This window comes from Onychomys torridus, chromosome 8, assembly GCF_903995425.1.
Source record: "Onychomys torridus chromosome 8, mOncTor1.1, whole genome shotgun sequence".
NCBI classification, from domain to species: Eukaryota; Metazoa; Chordata; class Mammalia; order Rodentia; family Cricetidae; genus Onychomys; species Onychomys torridus.
The window spans coordinates 65,357,938-65,381,639 of record NC_050450.1 but is presented as its reverse complement, the minus strand read 5'-3'; the positions used below and the strand labels follow the sequence as shown (position 1 = coordinate 65,381,639).

General features: G+C 43.1%; 1 protein-coding gene across 1 annotated transcript in view; it reads left to right on the top strand.

Moving 5' to 3' along the window:
• Window positions 1–20,205, top strand: part of Efcab5 (EF-hand calcium binding domain 5) — a 98,243-nt gene extending 78,038 nt beyond the window's left edge. Inside the window, exons 14-18 of the mRNA XM_036195375.1 lie at window positions 201–301; window positions 1,399–1,652; window positions 3,137–3,423; window positions 4,509–4,605; window positions 19,534–20,205. Of these exons, the coding sequence (XP_036051268.1) occupies window positions 201–301; window positions 1,399–1,652; window positions 3,137–3,423; window positions 4,509–4,605; window positions 19,534–19,724 (930 nt within the window). The 3' untranslated portion in view covers window positions 19,725–20,205. The remainder of the gene's footprint in view (window positions 1–200; window positions 302–1,398; window positions 1,653–3,136; window positions 3,424–4,508; window positions 4,606–19,533) is intronic.
• Window positions 20,206–23,702: the final 3,497 nt, after the last annotated feature.

Here is a 23,702-nt window from a genome sequence, read left to right as displayed (position 1 = left end):
ATATAGAAAAATATATGTATTAAAACAATCTTATTGTGAAATTTTTCACTTTTGGAATATTATTCTGTAATGGCTCAGAAGATGTATAATGTCAGTATCCTTAAAGCCAGAACTCATCTAAACTTACCTAGTTTTTCTCTCTTTATCCAACCCCAAAAGTCCAATTCCTGTTTTCAGATGAGATCTCTTCTCTTTTTCAGGAAGACTATGTTTTACGCAAAATGATGGTTACAGAGTATCTCGGTCTAACAGAAATCTACACAGAACCCCCAACCATTTCAAGGAAGTCGAGCATCTTCAGGTATAAGACACATCTGGTTCACCTGACTGGTATGATCATAGATCTGAAGACACAGCGTCTGCCTTTATTAGCCCACGTGTTCTAATAGCCCATTTATTACTTTTTAAATTTGCCAGACAATGCTTACTTTGCTCCTGGTTCTATGAACATTAGAAGGCCTGTGTTCTTCTCATCACTGGCACCAGCAGGAGAGGCAGCACATCTAAAAGAGATGTGTCTGCCTCGCTGGAGAAGGAAGCAGCTACTAATTTCCATGTAAATCTCAATATCTCATGGAAGCAGGTGTTGCAGCCCCACTGCCCAGATCCCCAGCACGCCTCTCTCTGGCCAGATGCCACTGCTACAGCTTTGCTGCAGGGAAACTTTCTCTACGGAAACACTCTGAAGTGATTTGAGCCCCTTAGGAGTACCCAGACTTCCCTGAACTCTCCCATCCCAGACCCCCACCACACACCTAGAGCAGCTGACAGCCAATGGCAGATTAGGGCTAGGATGCAAAAGCGCCCGCTTGCCTTAGAAGAAGACTTAGTACAGTTGACATCCCAGATCTCCTCCTTGGGACTAGGCTGGGCAGGCTGGATCTGCACGCACTCAGCTTCTCCCGATCTGCTCATGCTTCCTCAGTCCCCTGGTTTCTCCAGGGAGCATTTCCTCATAAGCATCTGCTTATTGTCTGAGGCTCTGCTTCTAGGGGACCTTCCAACATTCATCTAACACATTTTAGACTATCAGTACATTTAAAAAACAAAACAAACCAACAAACAAACAAAAAAACTAACCTTCAGATAAGTATTACCACAAGCAGTCAGCCAGTGAAGAGGAGCCTCAGGATGCAGACCAACCTGGGGCTGCTACCTCAGGTGAGCCTGTCAGGGAAGGCTCTCTGCTGAAGACATGTTCATGTAGAGAAGCATCCAACTGAGTCGAGCCAAAGGACAGTCCCGTGAAAGTGATGGGTGCAGCGCCCTAGGCAAATGATAGAACAATAGCGGGTGCATTGGGGCCAGGCGAGCATAAGAGAGTAATTCAAGCTGTTGGTGGAATGATGTGAGCAGGCCGGGGTGTGACAGACCTGTGTGTGTTTGGTTTGGTTTCAGAGATTTTCTCTTCAAGTGCACAGACACTTCAGAAGTTATTTTGGCTTCTACCAGTGGAGAAACCCACATTGTAATTCCACTTCGCCAAAGAACAAGAGAGGCAATGGGAGTGCTCGATGTTAACATTGGCCAAGCTAGGATGTTGATATATCAAGAATATAAAGATCTGCAGAAAATGACGAAGATGATCCAAAATGTCTGCAATGAAATACTGGGAGAATTCTCTGGAGAAATCAATAAAAACGAGGTCATAGGTATTGTGGCTATGCTAACAGTCTGGATTCATGGTTTTCTTGGAGGAAATCACAGACACTGAGATGAAGGATGTAGTTTCTAAAGTTGATCGTTTCATTATGTAGATCTTTCCATGTGAAAAGAATACCCTTGGACAGGCTTACCCTGGTCGGTATGTATGCTCTATAACCCAGCAAAGGGCAAACACACCATCATCTCAGTTAGGACCTTACAGTTAGAAGGTAAGAGGACCCATCTGCTGTGAAACATGTTAAATATGCACGCTCATTGCCTTTGCCATAAACTTATGAGGGCAATAGTAGTGGCCCATTTCACAGGCACAGAAAGTGAGAGTCGGTAAAACTAAGCAATAGATGGGAAAAGCCAGACTCAAACTTGGTTTTGGCTGTTTTTTATACAATTTTTCTCGGCATCAAATAATTTGAACATCTTGTTTTACAGATTAAAGAGCTAAAACCTACAAAGCTAAAGTGAAATTCCAAGTTTCAATGCCAAGCCACTGGCTGGGCCAAGCCCAGTCCCCTAGTTCTTGGGACTCCATGCACCCTAGGCTACCCTTAGCACTGTGTATGTATCCTAGGCTACCCTTAGCACAATATCATCTTAGAGAGTGGGTGAGAAGAAAGCATGAAAAACCCTCAGCGAGAATGAACTGGATAGATTTATAGTAACAATTTTTGGGATTAAGTGGAATGGCCTGTGGCTATAACATAGAGAGTGGTAGAAGGAAAAAGGCCAAGTGTGGCGACCCCAGCCTGGGATCCCAGCTACTACAGAGGCTGATGCAGGAGGATCACTTAAGATGAGAAAGAAAATAAAGGAAGGAGGGGGGAAAAGAAAGGAAGAAGACACACGTCCTGCAAGTGTCCGGTATGTGCAGATTCTGAGATCAGCAGCTTTCATTCGAAGCCCTGGGGGTTAACCCCAGAGACAAGGCAGGTACTCTACTGCTAAGCTCTAGACCTAGCCCTATTTTTTCATTTTTACTTTGAGACAAGGTCTCACTACATTGTCCAAGCTGACCTTGAATTTACTATAAAGTTCATGGAAGACCTTGAACTCATAATTCCCCAGCCTCAGCCTTCCACATAGCTGGGATTATAGGCCTGTGGTACCAGGCCCAACAAGACTAAGTACTCATTCCTTTAATTCCCAGGTCTCATCAAAGAAGTAGGGATTGGCCCTATTCCCATAAAGTTTTATATATATATTTAAAGGACAATATAATTAGTAATGGAGAAAGTCTTTAAGCCCTAACTATAAAACTCAGATTTTTGGATTGATTTCCTTCCTTCAATTTTTAATCCCTAAATGATACATCAGATATTATTCCAATTTGCTTTTTTATTTCATGATTAGAGAAACTAAAATTTCTTAAGATGTTGGGACATGAATCTCTTCTGCTTGAAAAAATAGTTTATTGTAATGTCCTCGGAATCCTGTAAAAGAATAAGCTCTGCAGTTAGCATGTGTGTAATTGCAGAGATGGAAAAAGCAGGAGAAGTCACCCGGGCAGGAATTCTCTTCTTCCGGGTCATGCTGCAGGAGCTTCGGGAATGCCTCCAGCTCCTCACTTCCATGGACTTCGTGGCTCTGCTGCTCTATGAGCACAGACCTCGAGAGGACGTGACACTTTCTCCAGACGTCAGTTCCCAGGATACAGACGCCAACGTGGCCCTTGTGCACGACATCCTGAAAGGGTCTATCTTGTTCTCTCAGCAAGTGATAGAAACTTCCAGTGATTTGAAAGAGTGGGAAAAGTGGAAGTTTGTGAGTTTGGGGTGGCTTTTTGTGAGTTTTGGAGTGTTGGTTTTGTTTTTTGGTTTTGTTTGTTTGTTTTATTTTGTTTTGTTTTGGTGTACAAATTATAACGGCAGAACTCACAGGTACACAAGATGAAAGAACCTTCTCCAAGGAAAGTCCCCCATGACCCACCTCTGTGCTCACAGACAACACAAGTGACATCTCAAAAGCCCATGATTTGTATACTTTCTCACAAGCCCTCTCCCCAAACCACAGACCCCAAAACTAACCATGATATTCACATCCAACAGCAGAGGTCCTTTTTTTTTTTTTTTTAAGTTCTTCACATGTTTATTCTTTTATCATATATGTTCAGTTTTGAAGTAGCTTGTATGGAGTGTTTTTTTTTTTTTAATTAAGAGATTTTCTATTCATTTTACATATCAACCTCAGATTCCCCTGTCCTCCTTCCTCCCACCCCCAGTCTTTCCCCCCCAACCCATCCCCCATTCCCACCTCCTCCAAGGCAAGGTCTTCCATGGGGAGTGAGCAGAGCCTGGGACATCCAGTTGAGGCACCAAAAGCCAGAGAGAGAGAGCATCCAAATTAACAAAACCAGAAACGAAAAGGGGGACATAACAACAGACAATGAGGAAATCCAGAGAATCATCAGGTCATACTTCAAAAACCTCTACTCCACAAAATTGGAAAATCTAAAAGAAATGGACAATTTTCTGGATAGGTACCACATACCTAAGTTAAATCAAGACCAAATAAACTATCTAAATAGACCAATAATCCCTAAGAAAATAGAAACAGACATTGAAAGTCTCCCAACCAAAAAAAGCCCAGGACCAGATGGTTTCAACGCAGAATTCTACCAAATCTTCAAAGAAGAGTTAATACCATTACTCTTTAAATTGTTCCACACAATAGAAACAGAAGGAACGTTACCAAACTCCTTCTATGAGGCCACAGCTACTCTGATTCCCAAGCAGAGATCCACTCTGCCTGTTGAGAATGTACCTGTGTGGGGTTGTAGAAGCTAGTGGGCTGGGCTCTGTGTTTCTGCTAGGTGATCACATAACTTTTCTTTTGTTCTTTCTTCACAGTACATTAACAAGTACTTAGTTGAGGATCTTTGTGTGTTTGATCCAACTGCTATCAATCTGAACATTAATGTACAGCTTGTCATGGACTACGTCCAAGGTAAGGTTCTGCCTAATAATTTAAATATATAAGCAGAAAAAAAAAACAACTGTGAGAGCTTTCCATTATAGTAAAACAAATGGCTCTTAAGTTGAGTTTACATGGAAATGAAAATGTTCACGGGTTTTCTAAAAGGAAGGATCCAATCTACAATTTGCTCTGTCCCCTAAGGGGTCCACACCACATTTGAATTCAAAGGTCTGTCTGTCTCCCCTTACTAACCACATGTGCTCCTTACCCAAAATGTACTCATTACATGACGACATTACTCAAAGCTTGTTTATAGCTCTCACTACTGAGGAAGCTGAGTCAGGAGGATCGCTTCAGACCAGACAGCCAGGGCAGCCAGACATTGCAAACCTTCATGTCAAAGCAAACAGGGAGCTGCAGTGGGAAATGGAACATTAAGCAAAAAACGTTCTGGTTTTAGCTCCAATAAAGAAGAAGAAACATTATAAAGAGCACTAGTGTGTAGAAGCTGGTAATGCTGCCCTTTAGAGGGAAACCAGCAAGACCACAGAGCAAGGAGGCTCTTGGATTGGAGGTAACTAGGAACCTGCACAGAGAATCAGCTACATCTTAAAGGAAATGCACAGATACAAGAGCGGATTCCTGCCATGGTGTGGATTCCTCCACCAGATGCCTCAGGCTGTGCATGCGAGAGAACTAACTAAAGAACCGTTTTCCTCTTTGCAACTTAGTAAAAACTAATCACTGACTAATATAAAAGGCAGAAGCAGAAAGATCTGCAAGTTCAAGGCCAGCCTTGTTTACTGCCAGCCAGCCAGCCAATGCTGCATACAGACTTAGTCTCCAAAACAAAGCAAACAAAAAACACCCCTTAATCATCACCAGGAGAAAAGGCTCTGTGAATTCTCTCCAAAAGAAGCAACCAGTGGTGGGGGTGGGGTGGGGAGAACTGAGTGTGAAGCCAGTTCACAGTGCATGTTAACTCTCTCCAAAAGAAGAACCAGAGACTGGAGGGAGACTGAGTTGGAGACAGGGGCAAGGATGCAGACGTCTCTGGACTTTAAAGTCCTCAAATACAGAAGAAGTACATAAAAGTATACAGGAGATAAGTTGTAATCTTAGCCACTGAGAAGAGCTGAGTTACAAGTTCAAGGCCTGTCCGGGTTTTAGAGTTCAAGAACAGCCTAGGCAACTTAGTGAGACTCTCAAAATAAAAAGTAAAGAGGGTAAGGGGTCTAGCTTAGTGGTAGAGTGCTTGCCTAGTATGTTCAATATTCAGACAGACAGACAGACAGACAGACACACACACACACACACACACACAAACACACACACACACCCTCGGCAGACAGTGAACAGTATCTAGTTTTGTTATTACTGATTTCCTGGAACTGATCTCCTCCCACATGTGACCAGTTTGTCTAATGGGTACTCTCCCCAAGACCTCACTCCTCTTTGGTCCCCACCAACCTGCCAGGCCCTCAGCCTAGAGCCAGACCTTGCCGCCAGGGCTCCTCGTGTTCCCGAGTGAAGGTCCCCTTCTTGGACAAGGACATAGACACCCAGCGATCTTCAATGCAGACCCTCTGTCACAAAGAATAGGAGTAAAGAGCAGCCCTTGCCATTCTACACTCTGCAGGTGCGTCCACAATAAGCCCATCCCCCACCCAGGAGAGGCAATGCTTCTGTGGCACCAATGCCTCAAAGGAATCCTTCAGGCTCTGTCTCAGATGTGCCTGTCAGAGCCACCTGCAGTTGTGCGCTCTGCTCAGAACACACGTGCAAATTTCCACCACTTGCCCGGACTTTGAACTCGCCTAGCCTTTCTCTCAGTAGCCTTGAGCATGAAGTCCTGCCCAGGGCGTTTTGCTTTCTAATAGTGCCCTCTGGTGGCAGTAATCAGAACTTCAGGTAACCGAATGGGACACAGCCAAACCCCAACAACTAACAGGCTTCCCTTTTACGCAACAAGCAACCCTTTATCAGTCTCTGTAGCAATCAACCAAGTTCAGAGGTCACCGGATATCAATCCTCTCTCATTTAGATGAAGTTATATCAAGAAAGTCTAAGTTTCCTGTTAAGGGGTGGGAAAGAGTTCTTTGGGTACGTCTTTCTGTTTGTGTCAGGAGAGAACCCTTTGGGCAGGGCAATCTGTTAGTGTTCAATATTTGTGTGGCCTTCTTGTAACGTTAAGAAGAGCTCCTATTCAGGAAGCCCACTCAGCATGAGATGGCACCGGCAGGTTCGGCCTGGGACTGGGGCTGCTAGGCAGAGTGTGGGCCTGAGGTGTGGTTGATGGACCCAGTGGCACCCCATTGGAGAAAACAGATTTTCTCTTTCCTGGCAGGTATCATGTACAATAACTTCTTGGTTAGGAGTGGGACTTTGTGTCCACTTCCCCTTGCCAGTGCTGGGGTTTGTCTAGCTTGAACCTAGGGCTCTGTGTGATGTCACTTTCTGTGTGTGATGTCACGGTCTGTGTGTGATGTCACGGCGTCTGAGTTCATGTGTCTCAGCCCTGTTGTGTCTAGAAGACGTTGTTGTCTTAGAGTCATCCATCACCTCTGGCTCTGACAGTCTTTCCCCCTCCTCTTCCTCACAGGTCTTTGAGCTTTGGGAAGAGTTTACAAAACGTCCCGGTTAGGACTGAGTGTTCAAAGCCTCTCACTCTCTGCACAGTATCCCGACAGCAGTGTTCTGTCTTCTTTCTTCTCCCTTAGTGCTGGGTCCACGAGCCAGGGTCCACACTTAGTGCTGGGTCCACGAGCCAGGGGCCACACTTAGTGCTGGGTCCACGAGCCAGGGGCCACACTTAGTGCTGGGTCCACGAGCCAGGGTCCACACTTAGTGCTGAAGTAAGCACTCTCCACTGAGCCCTCCTCCAGCAGTAGTTTCCTGAGAAAGACTGCATGAATGTGCATAGTCCAGGTATTCCATGTCTGAAAATGTTTGCATTTAGCCCTCGTACTTGATATGGACTTGGCCGAGGAAAACCATTTTGAAGACATTTAGGAGTTGGAGACTTCAGAGGTTATGTTTTTAATCCTCTTACTCTTAAAAGATCACCAGATTAGAGGAAACTATGTAACTTGAGACATAAAGACCCACTGTCTTTTTTTAAAAATTGAGGTGCCAAGCTTAAGTTGCAGGCCATTTTGTTAGAGTTTGCCCAAGCATATGCATGTGGGATTGAGTCCCCACAGCACGGAAAAGGAGACATGGTGGCACAGGTCTGCATAACAGCACTTGGGAGGTAGAGGCAGAAGAATCTTCTTTTCAAGATTTACGTATTTATTATGTATACAGCGTTCTGTCTGCATGTCAGAAGAAAGCACCAGATCTCATTACAGATGGTTGTGAGCCACCATGTGGTTGCTGGGAATTGAACTCAGGGCCTCTGGAAGAACAGCCAGTGCTCTTAACCTCTGAGCCATCTCTCCAGCCCTAATCAGAAAAATCTTAAGTCAAGGTCATCCTCAGTTACATAACAAGTTTAAGCCAACCTGGAGTATATGAAATCTTGTCTAAAAAAAAAGAAAGAAAGAAAGGAAGGAAGGAAGGAAGGAAGGAAGGAAGGAAGGAAGGAAGGAAAAAGAGAAAAGAAAAAAGGAAAGGAAAGGAAAAAAGAAAAGAAAAAGAAACATAAACCACACATCATACACTTGGGAAAGACACAGCTTGGTGGTTTGTTTGGTTAATGCACCGAGTTGTGCAATCATCACCACTATCTAATTTTATACGTTTTCAAAAGAAGCTCTAGCCCCATTAGCACTCACTCCCTCTCTTTCCTCTCTGTGCCCAGCATCTGCCCATCCAGACTTGATAGAAACGGGTTCTATAATGGGTGGCCTTTGAATCCGGGTTCTTTTATTACATTTCTCACTTACATTTCAATGTATATTCGTTGTTCATTCCTTTCATGAGTGAGGTATCTATATATTGGTAATCTGTATTTCACTTATCCATTTATCAGTTCGTGGGCCTGGGGGGATTTTGTTTTTAGCTCGTGGGATTATACCAGGAACATTTGTCTGTAGTTTTTTTTTGTTTTTTTTTAATGTGCATATTCTGTTCTTGTGGGCATAGACCTTAGGAGTGAAATTGCTAGGTCATATGGCAGCTCTGTTTAACTTTTGTGGAAATGTCTCTATGGCTTTTTAACGTCCAAGGTTGCTACTGAGGTATTGAAAGCTTTTCTTGTTTCTGATTTCCCAAGTGTCACCTTTGTCTTGCTTCTCCCCAGAAGCTGTAGAAACATCCCTTTATCCCCAAAGTTGTAAAATTTTATAATGATAATCTTGGACACGGCTGTTTTCGTCCGTTGGTCTGGGCGCTCGCTGGGCCTTTTCAGTTGTGAAATCCGGGTCCTCACCTCCTAGATACCAACATAGCACCAAGGTTGCTATTATATCTGTGGGAGCTGCTCACTGCACGAAGCTGCCCCACTAAGGAGGTGTATGGCAGCTAAAATCTAACGTGGATTTATTTCACTTCCTGAGGCCACGCTGTGTCTGCTTGGAAGTGACCTCTTTCTCTCCACAGGCATTTTCTCTGCTCTGCCAGCGCAGGACAGTACATTTCCTAAGACAGGAGGCTGGTGCTGACTCTCCTCTCCCTTTCCTGTGTTCAGACATTGCTTCTCCCAGACTCGATCTTCCAAATCCTATTTTTAGTGGCTGGAGTATAGCTCTGCAGGTCTCTTTTAGCCTGCATGCAGCCCTCAGCTTGACCCCCAGCATCTTTAAATAGGTACACAAATGTCTTCTTTCCTATCCTGTTTTCCATCTCTTTGCCCCTTGGCTTTCCTTTCCGGGAAGCTCAGTCTTCTTTGCTGATTCTGTTGCCTGGGGAGGTGTGCCTGTCTGAAGAGCTCCCCTGTGGCTGTGCTCTAAGCACTTGCTGCCTTCAGCCTCTTGTTCACAGTTCAGGCATTGCTAATGGCGTCTTGGAGTTTTCACCTCCCTGCAGTCTCTCCCTTCCTTTCTCTTTTGGTGTTTGAATCTCTGTGTGTCGGATGAAATGATTTAAGAGTGACGTCCAGTATCTGTGCATCTCTAACTTCTTCATCTTGAGCTACCAGCTTCCTGTGTGACAAGATTCTTCTGTTATTCTCTCTGGAGAGGAAAGAGCCTATCTTCCCGAATTCTTGGGCCCAGTTGGGAAGTCTACAGGACCCCCACATTTAGAACACATCTTAGTGCCCTCCCCATTTCCATCAGGGAATTGCCGCTCTCAGCTCAGTCCGATGCCCAACCTGAAACTTTGTGTTATTCTGAGAGATTTCTAGAAGTGGGAGAGGAAGTCCCCCAGAGCTGCAATAGGAGGAGGATTCCGAAGAACTCTGACTGTCCTGATCAGCATCTAGACAGCTTTCTGAGTCCTGTGAGGTTCCTGGGATGTGCAGGAAGTTTGGTCCAGGCCTTCTCCATTGATGATGTAAGAGTCCACTTTCTCCTGTTACCGTTGGTATTCATTCATCTCTGTTCACTTCTAAAATTTGATTGCTTCAGCCTTTGCTCAACCACTTTTTTAAAAAGTGTTGACTATGTGCCAGACTCTGTTTCAGGACCTGGGGGAACAATAGTGAATTCGCTGACTAAGGTCCCTGCTCTCATGAAACTTACATGGCTGTGGTGGCCCCTGCCTGCTATCAGGAGAGTCATCACCACCTGGGCTAGTGCAAGCTTTATCTAAACCAAAACCAAAACCCAAAACCCTACAGACCTTACCTGTCCAGAGGAGAGCCGAGGCTCAATGGCACAGGGCTGTGCTACAGCTCCGTGGCAGTGGCTGCAGGTACAAAGCTCTAGATTCCCTTTCCAGTAACACACACACACACACACACACACACACACACACACACACACAGCAGTAAACATAATAAATGTATGCCATGATTTTAAAAAAAAAAATGCATGCTAAAATGGGTAAGCATAGTAAGGCAACTGAGTGCATTTGGGAGAGACAGGAAGGAAGCATGGGGTGGAATTGTGTTTTCTCTTAGATGGTGGTGTGGCTCCCATCTAAGGTCTTGTTGTGTGAAGGAGTGCAGATATAAATAGTCAGATAGACCTTGTCAAAAGGTGAAATTGAGTCAAGGAAATCAGCTATAGAGATAACTTCTGTGGGGTGTACTCCAGGCAGAGCATAGAGTCAATGCAAAGGCCGTATAAGGCAGGAATATGCAGTGTGTTGAAGTATTCAGGAGAACACTGTGTCAGGGACAGAGTAAGAGAATTAGAGAAACATATAAGATGAGGTCATGGGGTTGGGGAGTGGGCTGAATCAGTCAGAGCCTCACACCATCATAACATAATGTGAGAATAGAATGTAAGCAGAAGTGTTTGGTGACATGGCTTACGCTTTGAAAGAATCACTCTGAGGACTAGAGTAATGGTTCATACTTCCAGCACTCAAAGGCTAAGGCAGGAAGTCAGCCTGAGTTATATGGCAAGACCCCACCTAAAAAATAAAATAAGGAGATATAAAGAACTGGGCATGCTGATGCCCATTTTTAATTCCAAAATTTGGAAGGCAGTCCGGCAAATCCATGTGAGTTCAAGGCCAGCCTGGGGTACATAATGAGCTCCAGGCTACCCAAGACTACCTAGTTAGACCCTATTGAAAGAAAGAAAGAGAATGAACGGAGGAAGGATGAAGGAGATAAAAGAACCATTCAGCTTCTGTGATGAAAAGGCCTTTCGGGGGTTGGGGTAGTCAAAGCGAACACGCAGAGGATCTGCTGCAGGATTTCAAGCAGGAATGGTCCTGACAGAGATGGTGAAAAGTGGTCAGAGGATATAGAGTACAGGTTTTGGTTAGACCCAAATGTAACTCCAGAGCTTGGGTGTGAAATGTGAACAAAACAAGAGCCAAGTTGGACTATGGTTTGGGAGGATGGAGGAGCCATTAGTGAACACTGCAGGGAAGAGAATCAGTCAGGGAGACTAAGAGTTCCAATCTGGGGCCTGGAAAGATGGCTCAGCTGCTTTAGCTTGCTGAGAGAGTACTTGCTGCTCCGGTGGAGGACTGATGTTTAGTTCCCAGCACCCACATCTGGTGTGGCTCACAACCACCTGTCACTCCAGTTTCTAGGAATCCAGTGCCCTATTCTGACCTCTGTGGGTGCTCACATGCATACACACAGGCAAGTTTATGCACACACACAAATAAATGAGATAAATATTTTTAAAGCATTCACATCTGGCATGCTGAGGTTGAGCTGTCTATTGGATATGTGAGCAGAGATGTGAGTTGGTAGCTAGAAAAAGAACTCTTGAGATTTTGGAGAAAGCTCTAGGTGGGGATGTAAAATTGAGATTTATTGGCCAATAGATGATGTCTTAGGATTTATGTTGCTGCAAAGAGACCCCATGAACGCAGCAACTCTTATAAAGGAAAAACATTTAATTGGAGTGGCTTACATTTTCAGAGGTTTAGTCCACTGTCGGGGTGGGCAATGGTGACATGCAGGCAAACATGGTGCTGGAGACGGAGCTGAGAGTTCTATATCTTGACCTGCAGGCAACAGGAAGTGGTCTGAGACACTGGATATATCTTGAGCATAGAAGACATCAAAGCCACAGTGGCACACTTCCTCCACAAGGCCACACCTATCCCAACAAAGCTATGCATCCTAATAATAGTGCCACTCCCAATGAGCTTATGGGGGCCAATTACATTCAAACTCCCACATTCCACTCCCTGGACCCCACAAGCTTGTAACAATACAATAGTGTAAAAGGCAATTTCAAAAGTCTCTATAGTCTATCACAGTCTCAACAATACTTTAAAGTCCAAAGTTCAAAGTCTCTTCTAAGATTCATGCAATCTCTTAACGGTAATCCCCTATAAAATAAAAATAATAAAACAGATCACATACTTCCAACATATGATGGAACAGGATATACATTACTGTTCCAAAACATAGGGAAGGGAGCATAATGAAGAAATACTGGACTAAAGCAAGACCCAAAAACAGCTGAGCAAACTCCAAACTCTGCATTGCCATGTCTGATGTTAAAACGCTCTTCAAATCTCCAACTCCTTTCAGCTTTGTTGACTGCAACACACTTCTTTCTCTTGAGCTGGTTCTACTCCCTGTTAGTAGCTTTTCTCAGCAGGTATCCCAAGACTCTGGCATATCTAACATCTTTGGGGTCTCAAAGGCAAGCCAGGCTTCTCCTTCACAGCTTTACACAATGGCCTCTCTGGGATAGTCAGGGACACCAAGACATATGCCTGGCCTCAGTGGCTTTCCTTAGTCATGGAGGAAGATTCCTTAACCCCTTTCTTTGCTCCTTGACTCTAAAGCCAGAAATATGTAGCCGAAGCTGCCAAGCTCTGCTTCTTGCTGGGGCTGGAACATGACCCCCCTGGTTCAATTACATCTTCACAGGCTTTCTGCTTCCCATGGTTTCCTTCACTACCTAAGCTTGACTGTCCTGGTGCTCGACCTGTAGACCAGGCTGGTCTTGAACTTAGAGATCTGCTTGCTTCTGTCTCCAGAGTGTTGGGATTAAAGATGTGTACCACCACACCTGGCTCTAAATTTTTCTTTTAATTCCTTTTCATAAGTTAGAAACTTAGCTGGGTAAGATCTTGCCTTGAGGTCACCTCTCCCTGCTTTCTATTTCTTAATCTGCTTATCTCCTTGAACGCAGGACTTAGCTCCAATCCATTTCCAGGTGCTCCTTTTCTCCTCAAATTGTACATTTTGTATTTTTCCTTGTTCATCTTACTCCTTTTCATTATAAATCTGTAGAAGAGTGACTAGTAATAACCACACAACAGAGTGAATACTAGGCTGTTTCAAGATTTCCTTTGCCAGGGGAATTAATCCAAATCTTTTCACTCTAGCCTCAGGCAGACTGTTCAGACAAGGGCAAAAAGCAGCTATATTCTTCTCCAAAATATCACAAGAATGATCTCCAGTCCACATATTAATATTCTTCTCTTATGAAACCTCTTGAGCCAGCCCCCGTCCCATAGTTTAAATCATCCTCAGCACCACTGTCTTCCATGCTCCTACTAGTAAGGCCTATTAAGTATCACTTAAAGCATTCCACTGCTTTCCTAACTCAAAGTACCAAAGTTCACATTCCTCTAAACAAAAACATGGTCAGGCCTACAAAAGCAATACTTCAGTCCCTGGAACCAACTTCTGTCTTAGTTAGGGTTTCTATTACTGTGATACAGTAACCACAACAACTCTTATAAAGGAAAACATTTAATTGGGTGGATTACAGTTCAGAGGTTCAGTCCAATGTCATCATGGTGGGACATGGCAGCATGCAGGCAGACATGGTGCTGGAGAAGGAGCTGATAGTCCTACATCTTTAACTGTAGGCAACAAGAATTGGTCTGAGACACTGGTCATATCTTGAGCATAGGAGACCTCAAAGCCCCACAGTATACATTTCCTCCAACAAGGCCACACCTACACCAACAAACCCACACCTCTAATAGTTCCACTTTCAATGAGCTTATGGGGCCAATTACATTCAAATTACCACAGATGATTTACAAAGGGAGGCGTGAAGACAGTTCTTTGGATATTTTGCCACAAAGGGAGCATAAAAGCGGGTTTGACCAGGGTATGTTACCAAAAGGTTGGGAGTTTCTTCACTGAACCATGAATTTCTGTAAAGATAAATTACACTGACTGAGCCATATTGATCTGAGTGGCCTGCACTGCCAACAAAGGCCATGTCTGGGTCCATGATCCCACTGCAGCCAGGGTCTGTCTCACCACTGAAGGCCATGTGGATGTCCATGACCTGTGCTGCAGCCTGAAACTATGATGATATCCATGGGCTGCGCTGCCCCCAAGGGCCATGTTGATGTGAAGGCCTGTGCTGCCACCTGAAGCCATTTTGATATCTTTGGCCTGAGCTGCTGCTGAGAGCTATGATGGTCTCCATGGCCTATGCTGTGGTAGAGGGCTGTGTTGATACCCATGGCCTGTATTGCCACTGGACACCATGCTGAGGTCCACGGCACATACTGATGCTGGAGACCATGTGGATGTCCGTGGTCTATGCTGTGGCCAGAAACCATGTGTAAGCCCATGATCCATGCTCCCACTGATTGGAAAGGGCAAGGGAGCTACTTTTGCCATGGTATTTATTGATGACTGCAGACTCAAAATTGGGAAAGAGGGACTTAAAAGGTTTCTGTAACAACCCCCCAAAAAGTAACAACCTAAGCAGAAAGCCATAGAAGAGAACTCTTAAAAATGGTAATTAAGCCGGGCGGTGGTAGTGCACACCTGTAATCCCAGCACTCGGGAGGCAGAGGCAGGTGGATCTCTGTGAGTTCGAGGCCAGCTTGGTCTACAGAGCTAGTCCAGGACAGGCTCCAAAGCTACAGAGAAACCCTGTCTCGGAAAAAAAAAAATGTAATTAAGGGGGCTAGAGAGATGGCTCAGAGGTTAAGAGCACTGGTTGCTATTCCAGAGGTCCTGAGTTCAATTCCCAGCAACCATATGGTAGCTCACAACCATCTGTAATGAGATCCAGTGCCCTCTTCTGGCCTGCAGGCAGACATACAGGCAGAACACTATATACACAATAAATAAATAAGTAAATCTTTTTTAGAAAATTGTAATAAGGATGCTGAAGTGTAGCTCTCCACAACTGATGGCTTCTGGCAAGGCTGGGACAGGGCGGGGAGGGCGGGGGAAGACTCAGTGTTCTTTAAGGGGCTGACCCCCGGGAGTTTAACCATGCTCCAGTGAATGTACGGGCAACACAAATTGGACTTGTTTTTTGTTTGTTTGTTTGCTTGCTTGCTTCTTTTTTCTTTTTCTTCTTTTTTCGGGGTGGGGAAGGTCATAAGGGTGGGAGTAGGCAGACCTGAGAGGCCTGGGAAACGAGTGTGCTGAGGGTTCAGGATGTGAAATTCCCAAATAATCAATAAAAGTATTATTTAAAAAATTATGCCGGGCGGTGGTGGCACATGCCTGTAATCCCAGCATTCGGGAGGCAGAGGCAGGTGGATCTCTGTGAGTTCAAGGCCAGCCTGGTCTACAGAGCTAGTCCAGGACAGGCTCCAAAGCTACAGAGAAACTGTCTCGAAAAACCAAACCAAAACAAAACAAAAAAATTACACTGACCGATATTGACACATTTGGTTTATGACTACGTTGCATTAAAAAAAAACAAGTCCAGAATGGGTGCTGTTGTACAACAATCATGCTCACAATGGGAGTGGAACTATGTGTTTTCAAGAACTCATTATTCATCCTGGAACAAACTTCCACCTCAGCTATAATAAATCAAAAAACAAGATTTCCTCCCTGTTCAACACCGACCTTTTCCTGTTAGGCCTGGGAGGTGTCTGCCTTTGGGATGACAGTCCACAGCGCCCAGATGTCATCACAAAGTTCCCCTGCCCAAGTAAAAATAGAGCTGAAACCCGCACACACGTCTCCTTCCAGTATACGTTCCTGGACAGACCTTTAGCTTATTGTGTCCAGCAGTAATGCTAAATGACTAAATTTTAAAATGACTCAGGGAGTGTGAAGCAACAGAAACAGAGAATTCTCACTAACGGAGCTGATGGAGAAGGAAAACATTCGAGACTACCGCTGGTCCTGGCTCCGTCGGGAGCTGGAGGAAGCCGTTCAGCTTTTGAGCTTGAAGTTGATACTTCATTCTCTTGGCTTTGCCTGTTCTTACTAATTGTCTATGCTTCCCGGAGGGTTTGGCTTAATTAATCCAGTGTTAAAGCAGAGATCCACAAATTGAGGTTTAATTTTAAAACATGCTTTTTATAGTCTCATGTTTCCAGCATAATGAATTCCCTGTGTAATTAAAAGTTTTATTAAAGTGGGACCTAAAAATACCATAATAAAACCTTTCTCAATACATCCCTGTACATATTCAAAGGCTTACTCTGAAATCCCTATAGCTTAAATATAATTTTTTAAATGCTGTAAGCATTGCTAAGGCAAATCAAAATGTTCATAGTTTCATAGATTCACAGAAGAAATAAAAGTAGACTCCTCTTGAAAATTGCCCTGAGGGTGGATGTGGGGTGTCTGCCAACCTGTGACGATCAGGCACCTGTCTGCCACAAGAGGGCAGTGGCAGCCAGTGGCAGCCAGTGGTAATGTTCCCAGTAGCTGCAGAAGGCTCCCTTCGAGGACTCATTAGGAGCCCCTGTAAACACATCCATCTCTGGAAATGACAGGGAGAGAGGAACTACCTCCCAGACAGGTTCGGAGCTTTTGTCCCTGGTAACAATAAAACAGGAAATAAGCAACAGGGGCTTGTGAAAGGGAACGTTCTCTCTCCACCCTCCCATCCTTGAATCACCATGGAGATGGTGACTAGTTTAATGATGTTACAGATAGGGGTCTGCACACTGGGGTGTTCAGCCAAGATCACCAACAGCCATTGATGGAGCTGAGCACTAGTGGAGGATTTGGGAACCAAGCTTTGGAAGCTGTTTTATCTCAGAAAATTAATTGGGATGGGTGCTTAGGAGTGTCCTGGGATGAACTTTGCTTTTGTTTAATTTAGATTCATAACACTGGGACATTAAGATAATCAGAGTAATCTTTGGAAATCTGTAATATTTCTTTGTAAAGTTTCCAGGAAGCTAATTAGCACAAAGAAGGATCAATGATAACAAATTCACCCTCAGTGTTTTAAGTTGGTATTTTTATTGGTCTAGAATTACCCCTAAAGTGAGATGAATCAGATATTTCTAATGTGTTCTCATGACTAGCATCTGTTCTTGGTTTTATTCATAATTGTCACTAATATTATTGAGCTGTAATCTGGAAAAACTTTTAGGACTTGAAATAAAGAAATTAAATTTTCCTTAATTTAATGTTGTTTCAATTCGGCATTTATTGAACACTTAACAATTGAATGAGAAAAAGCAGTGTTTGTGTGGGGTGGTCTATTAAAAGAGAACATTAGGAAATTTATTGCATCCACATGCTTTGAAGTCAGCTTCAAATAAAAATGAAAACGTGTGACTGGTTCCTCATTGCATGGGCCTTCCCTGTCATATACTTGCCCCTTAGCTTGAAGAGGTGCCTTCAAAACCATGATAAAGCCAAGACCAATTGAGGGAAACTTGCCCCTTGTATTGGTAGAAGATAAGGAAATAAACTATGTTCTGGGGTCTGTGGGAAGGATGGCTCAGTGAGTAAAGGTTCCTGTCACCAAGCCTGGCAAGCTAAGCTTGATCCCTGGGACACATGTTGGAAAGAGAGAACTCCTGCAAGTTCTGGTCTACACACAGATGCTATGGCACACATGTGCGTGCACATATACACACATACTCTCTCTCTCTCTCTCTCTCTCTCTCTCTCTCTCTCTCTCTCACACACACACACACACACACACACACACACACACACACACACACACATCAGTAAACAAAATTTAATAAAAATGTTTTAAAATTCTAGTTGATAATTGCAATTATGGTTAAGATACTCTTGGGTATTGGTATTTAACACTCCCATGCAGTTTAATGAGAGTCTATAATGGTTTGTTCAACTCAGATCAGCAAGTCTTTATCTGGGTCTGCTCTGAGTTAGATGAGGAACAATGATGGATAAACTCAACCTGTGGTGGCAGGCACTGGAGAGTCAGATTCTTGTGTGTGTTTTCTCATAATAGTCCTAAAGTGTTCCTGTTTGACCAAAAGACAGACAGGCTCAGAGCAAGTAAATCTGTTTAAGGTCACAAAATTAGTTGGGATAGAGCCAAGATCAGAACTCAGGCCTGTTCAGCTCTAAGGTACTCTGTCCATTGGACCATTCTATCTAAATATTAACCATTGGCTCCTGGGACTCTTTAGGAATGGCAGCTAACAGTTTTCAACAGTGGGCAGTAACTACATATTTTGAAACAAATTTTAATGAAAGAATATTTCAGAGTCATTTGTTTTGCATTTCCCTGATGACTAAGGATGCTGAGCAATTCCTGAAATGTCTCAAATATAGTAGTACAAATAATAAGCACTGTATTATTATGTAATAATATCTAGTCTCCAACCTTAACATGCTGTGTTTGAATTAGGTTCACTTTACTGTGTTTCACAATGCTGGGGAGGGACCTAAGGCTCATTTCGTGCTAGGCAGGTGCTCTACTACTTACTGGGCTACATCCTCGGCCCTTTTTAATTTTAGTTTACAACAGGGTCTCACTAGTTGCCCAGGCCTGCTCAAAATTATTATCTAGCCTAGACTAACCTCAAACTAGCGATCTTCCTGCTTCGGCCTGCCAGGCGGCTGGGATTACAGGGCTGTCACCAGTATCACCATGACCATCTGAGTCTGATGTTTTTAAAGACACGAACTGTAATAGGAGCAGTCAAAACTCTATCTCTTCTGGTCCTACTCTCCTTTCTCATGATGTGATCATGAGTTTGGTGCTTATCATTTATTCATTTCTTTTACTATATCGTGTTTGTTTGTTTATCGTTTTGGTTTTTCAAAACATGGTTTCTCTGTGTAGCTCTGGCCATTCTGGAACTTGCTCTGTAAATCAAGCTGGCCTTGAACTCAGAGATTTGCCTGCCTCTCTGCCTCTTGAGTGCTGGGATTAAAGGTGTGCACCACCACTGCCTGGCTTCCTTTTACTATATCTTCATGAATGCATAAAACTTACAGGTTTTTTAACTTTTAAGAGTTATACATAAATATGTATAAAATTCTGCATGTTACATGTATGTGTGCATGTGTGCGTGTGTGTGTGTGTGTGTGTGTGTGTGTGTGTGTGTGTGTGTATAACTCTTTCGGTGTTAACTGCTATGTATTATTCCATTACATGAAAATATCAATTTCTACCTATCTCTTATAATTAAATATATAAACAAGATATTGCTTTGATTTTGATTCACAACATAATGAATTTTAATCATATTTTAATTTATTTCTTAATAACTAAAGTACAATATTATCCATACTAACTTTTCCTTTTCTTGATACAGATCATTCTCGAACTGAAGTATGGAAATTTGGCAATCTTGTTATTGAAATCCTGTACCATTGGTTACACATTAATTTGACTTTAATGGAGCTAAACCAACAAAATAGGTCTATTTTACCTCCATTGCCCAAGAAGAGTGATACCTCTGTTCATACAACAGTCACGGAGAAATCATTGCCAGAGGAAAGCTAAGAACTGGTACTATATTGAGGATGTGTTGATTGTGTCCAATGCTGTTAATAATGAAATATTTCCAACTGAAAAGGGATGCCCCATCAACTCATTCTCCTCCCAGACATTCACCTCAGCACGCTCTAAAACGGAAAGTGCTACCTAAAGAGACATTTAATCTAAAGAGTATGCAGTTATGGTGATCATAACCAAACATACCTGAATATGTAATGGGACATATTTGAAAACTCCCTTGTAGTTTGAGCTTTCTATAGGACCTGAGATGACTGTGCCTGTTTGGGAAGTTGCTTCTCATTCTTTTCAGTGGGAAAATAAAGGATGCTGGAGGGCCTGGGTGGAGAAATGGCGGCCTTTATGGCAAAAGAGTACCAAACAATAAAGATTTTAAGAAGTAGATGTGGAACTGTTTTTAGAATTTTTCAAAAACTATCTAAACACTCCTTCTCCATCCCTTCTTCGTTTCTCCTTTCCTTAACAGTCTAGAAGCCATTTTACATTACTGTTTGTTTGAGAAAGAGTCTCTATATATTTCTGAGGCTATTCTGGAACTGGATATGTAGCCCAGGCTGGCTTTGAACTCCTGAGTGCTGTGAAGATAAGCATGTGCTCGGTCACAGATAATCATTTTGTGAGAAAATGTTTGTCCATGACTCACAGAATAAAGAAAAACATAAGTTTTTAATAACAAAAAACTTCTCAAGTCCTATAACTACAAAAGAATTTATAGTCATTCAAAGCTTGTTATTACAGCAAGCTTTATTGACATGTTGTGAGATTTCATCTTCGCAGTAAGATATCTGATGACAAAGTCCATTTTTAATAAAATTTGGGAAATTAAACTTCATTTTTTTTTCTTAAGCTGATATATTGTGATGTGTCCTGAGTGCCTTGTAAGTGGAGATTGGCAGCCCTTTACCCTTTGTTGATTAGATGGCAGCCAGCTAGCTTGTCTCAGAGGAGCTCATGACCAGCGTTACCTCTCTTGGCCACTTTGTATTCAAAGGGAGGCATTTTCAGGCATTTGCAGCAACATTTCTAGCAACAGTGTTCTTGAAGATATTGAACTGATAGTAGTACATCTGGCAGTTCAGAATAAACTTGTGGGGGGCGCTGGAGAGATGGCTCAGAGGTTAAGAGCACTGAATGCTCTTCCAGAGGTCCTGAGTTCAATTCCCAGCACCCACATGGTGGCTCACAACCATCTGCAATGAGATCTGGCACCTTCTTCTGTATACATAATAAATAAAATAAATCTTTAAAAAAAAAATTAAAAAAAAAAGAATGAGTGAGCGGTCAGTTTGCAAGGTGGGCAGTTCATTAATGGAACCCTGGAAAGGAAGCATCTCAGTTGGGTTTGCTGAACATATAAAAACAATAGATTTATACCTTCATGGAGGAAAAGACACTTTAATTTGTATGCTTATGTGTCTCTGTGTGTACAAGCTTACTGTGAGAGGGTGGGGGTGAGTGTCAGTGGAGGCCAGAAGAGGACATCAAATCTCCTGGAGCCGGATATAAAGGCCATCGGGAGCCACCCAATGCCAGAGCTGAGAGTGGAGCTTCTGTCTGTCTGGGATACTGCAAAAAGAGTGGGTGAAATGCATCCCAACACCCAGCCACACTAAAGACCATATGAACAGAAAATGGTTAAACAGGGAGAAATCTGAAAGGAACATAGCTGCATGTCATGCTAAGGGCCAGAGTGACACCGCAAAGAAGGTCCTGAAGGCCAGAGGTCATGAACACGTGCTGCTCTTGCACAGGACCACAGTTTGTACCCAGCACCCATGTGGTGGTAGCTCACAACCCTCTGTGACTCCAGTTCTAGGGCCTCTGATACATGCACACATGCACAGACGTACATGCAGGCAAAACACTCATACACATAATAAGGTCAATCTTGAAAAGTGTTCTAAAGAAGAGTGAACTAGAAGAGGAAAAATAATAAATGGGCATAGTGTGTGTGTGTGTGTGTGTGTGTGTGTGTGTGTGTGTGTGAAGACATTCACACTGCTACCATTGTTTTGCTAGGAATATAAAACTCAAGTGTATCTGGACATTACCTTTGGGGTAAAGACTGTACAGACTTTTATATAGTAATAAGAGTCCTTTTTCTTTAATGTGTATGGTGTGTGCCTGTATGTGCATAGGTACTGTGTGCAGATGGGCATGGGAGCCCAGTAGAGACCAGAAGAAGGCATCAAATGCCCTGGAGCTGGAATGTAAGGTAGTTGTGAGGCGGTTGTGAGCCACCTCACAGAAGCTGGGAGCAGAACTCACATCCTCTGCAAGAGCAGCAAGGACTTTTAATCTCTTGCCATCCCTCCAGCCCACTGATACATCTTATAAATAAAATACTTTTTTAAAAAAAAATGCAGGCTGTAGCCAGACGAAGTGGTGCTCTCCTCTAATCCCAGCACTTGGGAGACAGAGGCAGGAGAATCTCTGAGTTTGAGGCCAGCCTGGTCTACAGAGCAAGTTAGTTCCAGGACAGCCAGGGCTACACAAAGAAACCCTATCTGGGAAATAAAAAAAGCAGGCTGTGGCTTAAAAAAAAACTAAGTATAGGTTTTTAAACTTTTGATGTTGAGTGCTGCTAAATATCTAATTGTTCCTTTAATTTCTTGTGAATGGAGTCTCAAAATTTTAAAAAATTAAGGACTAGGGATATAGCTCGGAGCTAGAGTGCGTACCTAGCGTGTATCAAGCCCTAGGTTTAATTTTTAGTACTAAAAAAATATAAAAATAAATAACAAACAGCCTTTAATATATAAATCAAACACAATAAATTAAAAGTTTGAATAAACTAGACTCTACCCAAATGCCATGCTGGAACTTTCTAAAAATATTTACTTATTTATTTATTTGATGTGCATGAATGTATTGCCTGCATGTATGTCTGTGCACCATGTGGGTATCTGGGACCAAGAGGGTGTCAGATGCCCTGGTACTGGTATTAACAACAGTGATGGCTGTTCTTGGTCGTCAACTTGACTGCATCTGGAATGAACTACAATCCAGAATAGGAAGGCACACCTGTGATGCACATCTCGAGACAGGAAGACAACAGACCTTTGATTTGAATCTTGAGGCTGGAAGATACAGGCTTTCTATACAGATCTTGAGGTGGGGTGAGACACCTTTAATTCAGACCCACACCTCTGCTGGAAGCCTATATAAGACAGTGGAAGAAGGAAGGGTTTGTTCTTTGCCTGCTTGCCCTCACCTTGCCAGCACATCTATTTCTTCACCAGTATTGGGGCCGATTTCTTCAGGATTCCAGCATATACAGAAGACCAGCTGAGACACTCAGCCTTGTGGGACTGAGCAACTGCTGGATTCTTGGACTTTCCATTTACAGATAGCCATTGTTGGATTAGTTGAACCACTGCCTATAAGTCATCCCAATAAATTCTCTCTATGAATTTATACAAAGAGAGATTCATTCAGTAAATTCTGTGACTTTAAAGAACCCTGACTAATACAACAACTGTTGTAAGCTGCCATGTGAGTGCTGGGAACAGAACTCTGGTCCTCAGCAAGAGCGGGACTCAATCTTAAACACTGAGCCATCTCTCCAGCACCGAGAAACCTTTTCAGGTTAGACATATCCAAATATGTTCATGTAAGCCTTGCTTGTATCTAGATCTACTTGTTTAATTGTTCATTTCAGAAGCTTAGGTGTTGTGGAATATTATTTAACTAGGCAAAGATGTGTTCTATTGTTTATGCTGTGGAATAGTACTTTAGCTGTGTGAAGGTGTGCTACATTTGTGCTGTCTTTGTTAATGATACATAGGTATGTTTCTTTTGTTTATGTTGTATTTGTTTAATTATGTAAAGATGTGTTACTGTTTCACTTTGCCTGCCTAAGGTACCTGATTGGTCTAGTAAAAAGCTGAATGGCCAATAGCTAGCCAGGAGAGGGACAGGCAGGACTGGTGGGCAGCGAGAGTGAGGAGGAGGAGCAGAGATCTA